The sequence below is a fragment of the Microcebus murinus genome, chromosome 11 (assembly GCF_040939455.1).
Source record: "Microcebus murinus isolate Inina chromosome 11, M.murinus_Inina_mat1.0, whole genome shotgun sequence".
NCBI classification, from domain to species: Eukaryota; Metazoa; Chordata; class Mammalia; order Primates; family Cheirogaleidae; genus Microcebus; species Microcebus murinus.
This window is the reverse complement of record NC_134114.1, coordinates 61,136,740-61,150,103: the sequence shown is the minus strand read 5'-3', so window position 1 is coordinate 61,150,103 and position 13,364 is coordinate 61,136,740. Positions and strand designations below refer to the sequence as shown.

At 33.1% G+C, this 13,364-nt stretch overlaps 1 protein-coding gene across 2 annotated transcripts in view; it reads left to right on the top strand.

Moving 5' to 3' along the window:
- Positions 1–13,364, top strand: part of EDIL3 (EGF like and discoidin domains 3) — a 422,082-nt gene that overhangs the window by 282,197 nt on the left and 126,521 nt on the right. For both annotated transcript variants that reach the window (XM_012784391.2, XM_012784390.2), the window contains one exon: positions 7,372–7,553. In XM_012784391.2, the coding sequence (XP_012639845.1) occupies positions 7,372–7,553 (182 nt within the window). The remainder of the gene's footprint in view (positions 1–7,371; positions 7,554–13,364) is intronic.

The window sequence follows — 13,364 nt, the reverse complement described above, 5'->3', positions numbered from 1 at the left end:
GAACTACACAAATAAAATGTTACAATGTTACCTGTAATTTATACTATTTACTTACCTTTCATATTTATTATTAAAAAAGTAATTATCTCTACAAATATTTATTAAGTCTCTGCTGAAATGGAAGCCTGCTGCTAAATACTTTGAGGAATATAATCCTTGCCTGCAAAGGAATTTTCCCTCTTACGGGACAGCAGATGTGCACACATAGTACATGTGAATAAGTTTGGGGGCAGAGAAGTACTTGGCATGTCTTGAGTGTGGAAGTAGGTTTTCCCTTTTCAATCCTGCCTGTGGTTAATGAGAGAGCAGCCTACCAAAATCCAGGTAGCAACAGCAGGTCAAACAAAAGCAAATCCTCCCAAGTGCAATTCAGCAGCATGAATGATGCTTGATAAATTTTAAGAGAGGAATTTGGTTCAATTGTGTTACTTGCAAAATATAACCAGTCTCAATTAAAGTGGCCACCTATCTATGCTTTCTGTAACTTTTGAAATTCAGATAGCTCATTCTCTTCCTCGCCCTGCATCTAATCATAACTAGCTCCGCCTAATTTTACCTCCTAAGTATTAATAAATAGTTTTTTAACTCTTCTTCTTCTTTACCCCTCTTTCAGACCCGCATCATTTTTTTTTACCTAGACAATTGCAGTTGCTCACTATTTGGCCATAGTTTTTCCACCTCTTAAATCTACCCTTCAGGGTACAGTAAGAATGATCCGTATTAAATGAAAATGTGGCCATGGTTAGAATCCTTAAAAAACTCTCCATCACTAATAGAATCAAGTCCTATCTGCAATCTCTTCAGCAAAATAGTCGAGGGTCTTCCTACTTCTCTACCCTATTTCTTAACGATCCTCTTGCCAACCCATCTTGGTCTAGTGATGCTGCACTGCCTCTACTTCCCTCATTTTAACAGGCCGTTTCCTGTGTTTATCTTCTCTTTCTCCACTGTGCTGGCTCCTATTTTTTTCTAGGAAATCCTTCTTTGAACCCTAGGCTGGGTTTTGATTCCTTCTTCCATTTTCTGTTGAATCGTGTGCATCCACCATAATGGCATCTGCCACATTATATGACAATGTGCTTATTTCTGTCTGCCTCTCCCACTACACTGAAAGCTCGTTGAGGAAATCAGTACTATAAATCCAGCACAGTAGGCCCTGCTTCCCATTCAGAGATCAGATTTAGTGTCACCTCTCAGAAAGGCCATCAAAGATCACTTGACACGCCCTCACTTGATCCACCCTTCTTTTTCCTTCACAACTCTTACTGTTTTACATTTTCTTATTTATTTTTTTATTATTATTATTTGTTTCCCCACTAGAATATGGACTCTTAGAGAATAAAGACCTTTTCTGCCTTGTTCATCTTCATATCACCACTTTCTAGAAAAGTGTCTGATATAAAGCAGACCTTCAGTAAATAGTATTTTCTAAACTGAATTAATTGGCCAGGCATAGTGGCTCACACCTGTAATTCTAGCACTCTGGGAGGCTGAGGTGGGAGGACCGCTTGAGGTCAGGAGTTCGATACCAGCCTCAGCAAAAGCAAAACCCCCGACCTTACTAAAAATAGAAAGAAATTAGCCGGACAACTAAATATAGAAAAAAAAAATTAGCCCAGCATGGTGGTGAGTGCTTGTGGACCCAGCTACTCAGGAGGCTGAGGCAGGAGCATCACTTGAACCCAGGAGTTTGAGGTTGCTGTGAGCTAGAATGACACCAGGGCATTGTAGCCCAGGCAACCGAGAGAGATTCTTGTCTCAAAAAAAAAAAAAAAAAAAGAAAAGAAAAAGAAGAAAAAGAAAACTGAATTAATTGAACAGAGGATAGATAAATGAATGGAGTGATGGATGGATGGCCACATAATAAAAGGTCAATAAATTAGTGAGAGGAATATTAGCTTATCCATATTAGATAAGCAGTATGTTGCCAATAATGGTTATCAGTTTAATGTTTTTACACCTCAAGGGACACATACCCATAAACCCTCAATATTTACTTCTGTGACTGCCTGCCATACAATGTTATCTATTGTTTTAATATATCCCAATTTGTGAAAGCTCTGTCATATCCTGAATGCCACTAGTTATATTCCACATGGTCTCTCCATGTTAATTCTCCTTTCCTTTCTCCCAGTATGTGTAAGTAAACACACACACACACCCCTCATAAAAAATAGAAGAAAAAGATCAGAGTCAAACTTTGAAGCATCACTAAACTCTTCACACTAAATTCCAGACTCATCTTTTACATGTTTAACTTTCCTCATTCATGAAATAGGCATGATAACTTTTTTCCTTTAAGTATTATTTCAAAGACTATGTGAGAAAACACTTGTAGATGCACTTTTCAAATGTCAGAATTCTCATCTGATATTATTTTATCAATTACTATTTCGTATCTCTTCTCTCATTTATTGATAGTAAAAGCAATGCATATCTTCATATTGTCTTTCCTTTTAAGCATCATACTATTAATTGTTTAAGGTCACTTAATCTTGGTGTGTAATCATTTTCATTCTGAATTGCAGCTTCTTCATTGGTTTTTATAACTGTTGAATTTAATAGGACATTGGGGAAGTGGATAGCACAGGCAAAAGGAAATTGGATTTTGAACCTTTTATTATGATGACATCCATTTGATTGTAGGCCACATGATTAGTGAAGAAAATCTGCTGTTGTGACAACTTTCCACTGTGAAATATACTTAAGGCTTGGGTTTCCTTATTAGTTTACTGTTTGGAAAAAAAAAGATTCACAAAGCAACATTCAGTGCATATTTATTGAGCTCTTTCTGTGTATTGTGAGCATCTAAGGATGCAACAGTGAAAAAGACACAGCACCTGTCAAGAGGGGCTAAAAGGCCAGGATCACCTCAGTTGGGGTCCACTAAAGAGAAACATCCAAATACCTTACAGAACCAAGCTCATTATTTTTTTTTAACAATTTATAGATACAAATGCAAAGCATTTGTGACCTCATGTTCTTTCACAACTGATGGATTAGGTATCATTATAACCCCAATTTAAAAAAAGAGGAGAATGGAGCATCACTAACCCCAGCGAGTACACTGATAATGCTTCCTTCAGGGACCCCTGCCACAGTCATGTTTTCTCTGGTGGGATTTTCCAACTGCACACAAGTGGTAGAGTATGTATGTGAATGTTGCAAAAGTTTGTATTGAAAAAAGCAACAGTGTAGAATTGAGAACTGGAAAAAGAAATACTTGTAAATTTGACATCACCACAATGAGATAGCTCATGTGAAAATAATTTGAACACTGAAGCCCTATATAAATATAACATGTCAACATGTATTTTTTTAAATTATGTTATTTTAATTAATGAATTCAAATTACTAATGAGGGCATGCCAATGATCGGGAGCCTTATGGCAAAGTAAACCTATGCGAGTATATTTTCAAAATCACTTTTTGGTATTTGATTATATCATGATGCAATATCATAGTCAATATGTCTATTTATATGTTAGCTAAACAACATATAAAGGAGGTTGGTAGGTTTACTTCATCATATTGATGAAGTAAAATTATAGATGTGTGGTTTGAGATCTACTCTGTCTTTTAAAATGGTTACAAATTCTGTGAAGATGTCCAAGTCAGCATAAAAGCCTTAGAAGCATGTAACTAAACAGCATAGAGTACTTTTTAAGGTTATTACACAGTTTAATTAATCCATGCTGGCTCTCTCTACCTTTGCTAGTCTACTTACTGGCTTACGCAGTAATGGTCTGCAATAAATGACCTCCCTGCCTGCTGCCTTTTTTCTTCAAAACATTGTGCATATCAAGGACAAAATCCTTGAGACTCCTTTAATGGTAATAGTTTTAAAAAGCTTAGGCTCCTGCAGTTTTTAAAATCAGAGTGTCATCATGAAAGTTCCTAGGTACTTTTATGAAGTCTGTAAAGATCTCTAAGTTTAAAATGGAAAGCAAAACAAGAATCTAAAGAATCAATATTTGAGTTTTCAGTGTTATGTTTTATGGAATGTAAAAATCAGATTATTATCTGCAGCTCCTAATATTACAGTTCTACAAATGGATGTCTTTTTAATTTAATGACTTCAAAGTGATATCATATACCTTTATAAAGTGTTAAATAGTACTAATTACATGTTCAAAAAAGATCTTCTTATCTATGTTTAACATATCAAGTGAATAATTTTTTAATTATCAATGGCAAAGATGAAATTTTTTACCATATCAATGTCATCTTTACTAACATAGTCCTGATTAAGATGATTACTTATCCACATATTTTCAACTTTTTTAAATTTCAGCATATTATGGGGGTACAAATGTTTAGGTTACATATATTGCCCTTGTCCCCCCACCCCCATGTCAGAGCTTCAAGTGTGTCCATCCCACAGATAGTGTTCATCGCACTCATTATATATGTATATACCCATCCTCTTCTCCCCAATCCCATCTGCCTGACGCCCGATAAATGTTATTCCTATATGTGCACTTAGGTGTTGATCGATGAAACCAATTTGATGGTGAATACATGCAGTGCTTATTTTTCCATTCTTGGAATACTTCACTTAGTAGAATAGGTTCCAGCTGTATCCAGGAAAATACAAGAGGTCCTGTATCACCATTGTTTCTTATATCTGAATAGTAGTACTCCATGGTTTACATATACCACATTTTATTAATGCACTCATGGATTGATGGGCACTTGGGTTGTTTACACATCTTAGCAATTGTGAATTGTGCTGCTATAAACATTTAAGTGCAGGTGTCTCTTTTATAGAATGTCTTTTTTCCTTTGGGTAGATACCCAGTATTGGGATTGCTGGATCAAATGGTAGTTCTACTTTTAATTTTTTGAGGTATCTTTATAGTACTGTCCATAGAGGTTTGCAGTCCCACCAGCAGTGTGTGAGTGTCCCTATCTCTCCACATCCATGCCACCATTTATTGATTTGGGATGTTTTGATAAAGGCCATTCTTACTGGAGATAAGTGATATCTCATTGTGATTTTGATTTGCATTTCCCTGATGATTAGAGATGTTGAGCATTTTTGCATATGTTTGTTGGCCATTATTCTGTCTTCTTTGGAAAAGTTTCTGTTCATGTCCTTTGCCCACTTTTTGATAAGGTTGTTTGATTTTTTCTTGCCAATTTTCCTGAGCTCTAAATAGATTCTAGTTATCAGTCCTTTATCAGATGTGTAGCATGCAAAAATTTTCTCCCATTCTGTAGGTTGTCTGTTTGCTCTTGTGACAGTTTCTTAGGCTGTGCAGAAGATTTTTAATTTGATCAGGCCCCATTTATTTATTTTTGTTGATGCTATGATTGCCTTTGGGGTCTTCATCATAAATTCTTTACCAAGGTCAATGTCTATAAGAGTTTTTCCAACATTTCTTTTTAGAATTTTAATAGTTTCACATCTTAGGTTTAAGTCTGTTACCCATCATGAGTTGATTTTTGTAAGAGGTGAAAGGTGTGTATCCTGTTTCAGTCTTCTACATGTGGCTATTCAGTTTTCCCAGCACTGTTTATCAAATAAGGATTCTTTTCCCCAGCATATGTTTTTATCTGCTTCATCAAAGATTAGATGGCTGTACAAGGATGGTTTTATGTCTGGGTTCTCAGTTCTTTTCCACTGGTCAATGTCCCTGTTCTTGTGCCAGTCCAAGCTACTTTAATTATTGTAGCCTTGTAGTATTGTTTGAAGTCTGGTAAATTGATGCCTCCAATTTTGTTCTTATTGCATAGGATATTTTCAACCTCTTTATAAAAAATGTTTAAAGGTTTTAAAGCCATCAGAGCTATTTACAATCAGAGCATGGAATTTAAAAAGAAGCATGTTTATAGCAATGAAAAAAATTGTTTACCAAATGAGAAATATCTTCCTAACTTTTAAAAACATTATAATCCAGCTGCCAAATGCTTCTTTTCATATTTTCAAAATCAATGTGAGTGTAAATGTTTAATTTCTGACAATGTTGGACTTCTGTAGTAATTAAAATCTTAAATGTGCTTGGTGGCAATCACCAATCAAGTTGGCTTATACATACTGACATTTAATAATGGCAATGTACTCCTTTCTTATTTTCAGGAATTCTGGTAAATTATTGTAGTGTATTTTATCATAGAATTATCATATTTATCATACAAATATAACATGGCAAAAGGTTGAGTGTAATGTGTGAAATGTTAATGAAATTATGAAAATCAGATATTTTTCATTATATCATAATCATGCTTATTCTGAATTTTTCAAATTGTATTCAAAATGAATGTACTTTCTGGTGAAATTTTTGAAGTAATTAAGTAATTCAAATATACATAATTTTATATATAAATATATAGGTATAATTTTTAGATGAATTTACCTCCACTTCTAATTTAAAACACTAAACATACTTGGTATCTGAGATTATATTGTTCAAATATATTATGCTTTAATCTTAGTATTTTAAGTTTTATTAGGAAATTTTCTTAAGTTTCCAAGTTACAAATTTAAAGAAAAATAAAGGTAAAATGTAAGTGCAGAATCTCAATATCTAGAATTATAAATTTTGAACTAAAAATATTAGGAAGATAAATATTTTAACATCTTGACTTACTGAGTTGTACACATTATATCCCATATAATGTTGTCAGAGAGTTTACTTACTCTCTATAAAAATAATTTGTTCATGCTTGAAGTTCTTACTTGAGGGGGCAGGGGAGCATGGGCAATATAAGTAACATTTACACTTGTACTCCCATAATATGCTAAAATAAAAAAATTTAAAAAAATAATAATTTGTTCATATATTTTTTATCATTTATAACATATCAGAGGTTATGTTATTATAGTAAATTTTTTTAAATGTTAACAGACTTATGCATTGCCCTTTTTGTGGAAACATAATTGAGAATGGGTATAAAAATTTAAGGTAAATAGTTTATATTAGTGAGAAATGCTAAATTAGTGCAAAAATGATTTTGACACTAAACTCAAGTAAGTGCTAGTCAAGAAATAATGAATTGACAGCTATTTGTTGAGGGCTTAGGATTTATGTGGTATACTAAATATGAGGCCTTTTAAGTACATTATGCTTTTGTTGACATGATCAACAACCAAACATTAATGGTACATAACAGAATCATAATGCAGAAGGGAAGTGTCTGTTCAGTAGCCACTCTCAAAGCAAAGGAAGAAGAGACTGTCGTAAGGAGCAAGAATTATTTCCTTAATGTAGCAGTCAGTAAGGGAACTGTAAACTGAATGAGATGTAAAAGACATGGTGGCACAAATTCAAATCATTTAAAAAATATCTCCCATCAAATCTTACAGCCACATTTTGCATATATATTATTTCTAACACATTCACATGTTTTTTCCTTATTTGTTCCCAGAATGTTCAGGTCCATTGGGAATTGAAGGTGGAATCATATCAAATCAGCAAATAACAGCTTCCTCTACTCACCGAGCTCTTTTTGGACTCCAGAAATGGTATCCCTACTATGCACGTCTTAATAAGAAGGGTCTTATAAATGCATGGACAGCTGCAGAAAATGACAGATGGCCTTGGATTCAGGTAAGAGATGAGGTGGGACAAGGTTACTGCCAAATATGATCAGAGTAATTTAGGAAAGCAACAAGTGAGAACTCAATGTGACTCTTCCTCATGGTCAGAGGAAAGGGTGGTTTAGTTAAGAGCTCTAATTAGCCACAAGCTCTGAAAATATTGAAAGCATACATATTCTATTGGAAAATGTGTTAAAGGGATTAAAAATGTTAAAATTCTTGGGGCATAAATACCACTATTTTACCTATCCAAGGAGGAAGCTTTCTCATATGCTATGTGTCATTAGCACAGTGTTAACATTTAGCAGCAATTTAGGATACTTCAAGAATATAAAAATTACATCTATTTCTTGCCTAAGAAGTGATTCCACATATGCAAGTATAAAATAGACAATGGATTATGATAGCAGTACTTCAAATGCACCTTCTTTCAATAGCTGAGAGTATTCATTCCCATTCATTGTGGCATTTGTTGTCATCAGCCATCTATTCTTTTAAAACAGGAGAAAACAACAACATACTGGGAAACTAAGTGATTTCCCAAAGATGGCCTGGATAGTAGCTTATATTCTATCCATTCCAATGCTTTTTGAGCATTTAGATAAAGTGAAACATTAAAGTAGGTATTAGGAGAACAGAAAAGATGATCAAACTGATTTCTGTGAAAGATTATCCCCTGTTGGGGAAAGCACATTAATAACTATCTAACAAGTCATTGATTTGTGCTAAAGGGAAGAAAAATCCAGTATACTATAGGGTCAGAGGAAGAAGTAATTAATTATTTTGAGAAAGCCAGATGGGGAAGACAGGATTTGAGTGAGGTCTGGGAAGACAACTTTCAGGAGAGACTAGACACCCAAGGAACACCATGACCAAAGGAGCCAGATGGGGGTCTGGGGAATATCATGTAAAAAGTCATGACTTGAGGAAAAGTTGCTGTAAAGATGTGTGAGTTTGCTGTGCCTAAGGATTCTTACTGAAAGGCATTAGCCTTATTCTATTGGAGTGAGGCACTATTAGAGAATTTTGATTAGTTTAGGTGACTGATCTGTTCTGTTTACTACATATTTTGAGCTGGTTTATAGGCATTTAATATAAAGAAAAATTGATTTATGGCCAAGTCACAAGACTTCCATACATTCAGAATGGGGCGAAAATCTCCTTCAGATACTTCTTTGTTCTGGTTTCTTAGGAATTTTTATATATCATATACATATATTTATTTTATCTATACAGCTCTATATGGTTACCTGAAGTTCTTGTTTTGTTTTATGAATTTATATTTGCATGCATTTGCCACAATTACTTTTTAAATTACATTTGGATTTTTCAATCTATAGCTACATTTGTAGAAAGAATTCCAGGTTTTGGAAATGGCACATCTATATAGCTTTGATCACTGACTGATGAATATCCAATTAAAATTTAAAATAGACACAGAATAACAGAAAATGCTTGTATTCTACTTACTAATAATCATTCCAGAGACATTTTTAATCACTATAGTTGACTATTCATTTCAGCATTTGTAAGACTGTGGTCATAAAACTTCAGAAATTAATATTTGTAGCAGAAATTGCATAACAATTGAGAGATGATGTCATAGTTAACATCAGGGTTTCTGTTTGGCAAATTATGTTTGTGAGCTTCAATGATTGTGTATTTCAGCGAACCAGAAATAGCATACTTTTGCAATGTTTACTCTGAGAAACACCTTATTAATGTTTCATGTCCAGATTTCTCACTTTGCTTGCCCCATTTTTGCCTACTTAACATCATTCTACTTTTCAAAGGATTGCACAAACTTTAAATTCTCTTTGTCCCAGTGACTATAAGTATGAGCTTAATGGAACAAGACAACGGTCTACTCTGACAGAAATTTAGATTAAATATGACTTTGTTTATCATCTTAAGCAGAATAATTAAAAACTTGTTTTACTTTTAAGGGAAGGGGGATAATGATGTTGATAATTTTGCTTTTTGTTGAAGATTATCATGAACTCTTATAGAAATATAGTTGAAGTAAATATAAACGGATATATAATGGAGGAAGAAATTTCCCACATAATGAGAGAAAAACTGAATCAAAACTCTCCATTGTTATTCAATAAATACTTAGTGATTGTGTTCAAAGTATATATTTTGTTATTGCATTATTTAATAGTATCTTATTTTCTAAGTTATTTTTCTATTTCAAAAACTTTGTCAGTTTCTTAAAAGAAAATCATATCTATGAGAATCTGGGAGGTCTAATGATGTATCCAATTTTGTGTATTTGAGCATTCATCATTAATTTCCCTTGTCACTTAATTCTTTTATTTATATTCAGTCCTTCAAATGAAACATTTGAGTACTTTGCTTAAATTCACTGATAATTAGCAAAATATTCTAATCTTTCAAGTGTATGACCCATATGCACTAATTTGTATTCAATTTTATTATCTTCCTTGTCCTGATAAAATAAAAATTGAAATTACCATTTAAATTTATATACTCAGTAGGAAATTATTGATAGAACCACAATGCTTATAATTGGTTCTGGATTTAAAGGGATAGTAAAGTAAATGCAGTTAGACAAGAACATTTTTCTCCCTTTTGCAAGTTTATCTGACCTTTATATCTTCATCTAGATTTTTTTCAATATTAATTAGCCACCACATTAAACATTAGCCCATCAGCATCTTCTTTCTGACTAATGTGTTAAAAATAGCAACTTTGCACAATTATGGAAGTATGTCTTGGATTATTACATATAAAATATTAAAAGATTATTTAAAATTTCTACATGCTTTATTAAGTGAGATCAGCCAGAATGATTATTTCTTACTTATTTTAAAGATATCTATTCTCTATTCCTTTGTATTTTTCTTTTACTTCATGTATAGTACTTTCTTTTTAATTTTTGGGTTAATTGTGGTTCATGTATATGTTTTCTTTCTGGAATGTGTATTGTATTTCAAGCCATTAATTTATTCATCCACTCAACATTTACTGAAAGAATTTGTACTCTGCACACCATATTCTAATAGGCACTAGAAAAAAGATAGATTTGCCTTCAGGATGCTCTGAATCTAGAAAATAGGAAACTAGATAGGGTAAACATAATAATAACATATTGGTGGCTTGGTCTTACAGAGTCTGCTAACTATTCCATTTGAAGCAGGATATTATATTTTACCAAACCAGTCTATTTTTACTAGGACTTTTATTAAACTAGAACTATATTAGCATAGTATTCATAGAATGAATGGAGAGAAATTCCCATTACACAATGTATTATGTAGCTATCTTATCAGATGCTAACATACTTGATGGGTATGGTATAGTAATATATTAAGGTAATGCCATAATTTTCTTTTGAACGTTAATTTACTAGTAGTTGTTTCAGTTTCAGCACTTTATCACTGAGAAAATTAGGTTTTGAACTCTTTCTTTTAAATAATTCGTCACCTTTTAAAAAATATGACTATAACCTTAATATGTTCCTTTTCTGTATGCCACAGATTTTGTGAGAGGAAAGATAGTTACTTCTCAAACTCTACTGTGCATAGGACGTATGGGGCACTTGGTAAAAACAGAAACTTCCGAATTGCTCCACAGACCTGCTGCGGGTCATCCTCAGAATACACTGTAAAAACAAGTCTCATTTGCTTTATAAACTTTGAGTTTGTAATGCTTGAGTTATAGTAAAAAAAAAAAAAATGAGTAAAATAAAATAAACACTTTTGCTTGATGATCTGGGCACTTTGTTGTTGGAACTGCAAGTAGTGATGACTGTGTGGGGTGAAGGGAGAGGAAAGAACAGCAAAGAAAAACGAGGAAGGATAGTGGGAAATAAGTGATCCAAGAAAATTCTTTGAAGTAGAGGGAGGCAGAACCAAGCTAGGTTGTCTCCTTAGAAGCACATGCAGCTTTGGCAGCAATTCACCGGTAAGCCTTATTTCTTAGCCATGAAACAGCTGAAGTGCTTGAATGGCCATTAGATTCTTCTTTGTTATAAAATTTAAAATGTTCCAAGGAAAAACCATCGGACTTATGCATTTAAAAATATTTAATAATAGTTAATGTAGAATGCATGGGCCCAGAGGAGAACTAAAGGAGTACATACACATCAGGTTACCAATACCCAGAGTACAAATTCCACACATGGATTATTTTTTAAAACTTGGTTAACAGTACAATTAAGAATGCTACAAAAAGACAGACTTAATCATCTATTTCATTTCAAAAGTCTGTATGTAATATAAGTGGATTTTTCTTTCTTTTTTTTTTTTTTTTTTGGCACTCAGAGACACCTGGAACTCCTTCAGATGCAAAAATCATTTTTATAAGATCAGAATTTAAGAAGTAGATTTTCTTTTTCAGGTAATTTTTTAGTTACAGAATCTGAATCACATAGAATCTAATCCATCTTTAGTAATTCCCCATTCAAGTGGAAAATGTTTTAGCCTGCTGATTTTTTTCTTAAAAAAAAAATACTACATTCCCAGATATATTCCCACCCATACTAAATACCTTTCTAATGTTAATTATATCAGGGCATTAATGTATTGCTTTTTCTGATGATCTTTTTATTCAACTGTGATCCCAGATGGGAAATTACAATTTTTATTTAAGTTTATTAGGAGTGAGTTTTTCATACATAATTGTGTGTTTTAAAAACAAACATTACTTTTTAAATTTAAAAAGTCACTTTGCATTAAGTAAAAATAACTCAGTGCTTCCATACTCAAAAATAATATATTTAGTCTCAAATTATTTGGTCATTTACCACATTTATACTAATATAATGCATATTGCTTGCTTATTAGCTTTAAAAGATGCATTTTAGAGTGTAACTTTAGATTCTATGAGCTATGTAATACCTGATTAACCATATAGCAGTTGTTCTCAATTTAAAAGAAGCTGCATGTCTTTTTCTTCCAAGCTGCTTCCTCCCTGATTTTCAGCCCCAGTGCTTCACTGACCTGGATTTCTTGCTATTCCTCAAATTCATGTGCCTTATTCTGCTGCTGTGCTTTGGCACATACACTGCATGGTTCATCTATTGATCCATCTACCAATCTTTTTTAGATTCAGGTCCAACATTCCTTTCTCTATAAAGTAAATCCTGAAAGCCCTGCCATTCATTGCCAAAGATAGAAGTGACTACATTCATTTTTTCCCACTCTGCCAACTATATATTTCAATCATAGCAGCTAAAATATCTCTATAGTTATTGTTTGCCATTCCCTCTCCTCCTGTACTGTAAGCAACTTGAGAGTAGGAATTACACCTAGAGTAAGTCTATTTACATAGCACTTTGAATAGAAACTATGTTGTATAGATGCCAATTACTGGCTAAGAGAAGAATATAGAATGTTGAACAAAAAAGCCGGCAAAGAAATAGTGTTTATATTCACATGGTACTTATTCTGCACAGTTTAAAACTAAGAATTTTCAGACAACTCAGTTCATCTCTATGTTTAGCTATTATATACTAACATTTAATTGTGCCATTTAAGCACGATCCCATTGGTGCCACATTGGTACATTTATCTGTATATGGAAAATGTCTCATCCATCTGGAGAGCAGAGGAACCATACTTCCTGTAGATCCTAGTGGGCCATACTTTGCTCTATAATCACTGCAAACCACTCTGATAAGAAACATTATTTGGGCATGGGTAACATTTGTAAGATGGTAGCCAGGATGTCTGCTAGTTAAAGACATCAAAATTTTTACTTCCTATCCCATGTATATTTTTTCACAAAATGTTAAAAAATAATGTTTGACTTAGCTTCTTGCACATTTTTGTAAATTTATCATAATCACATCACA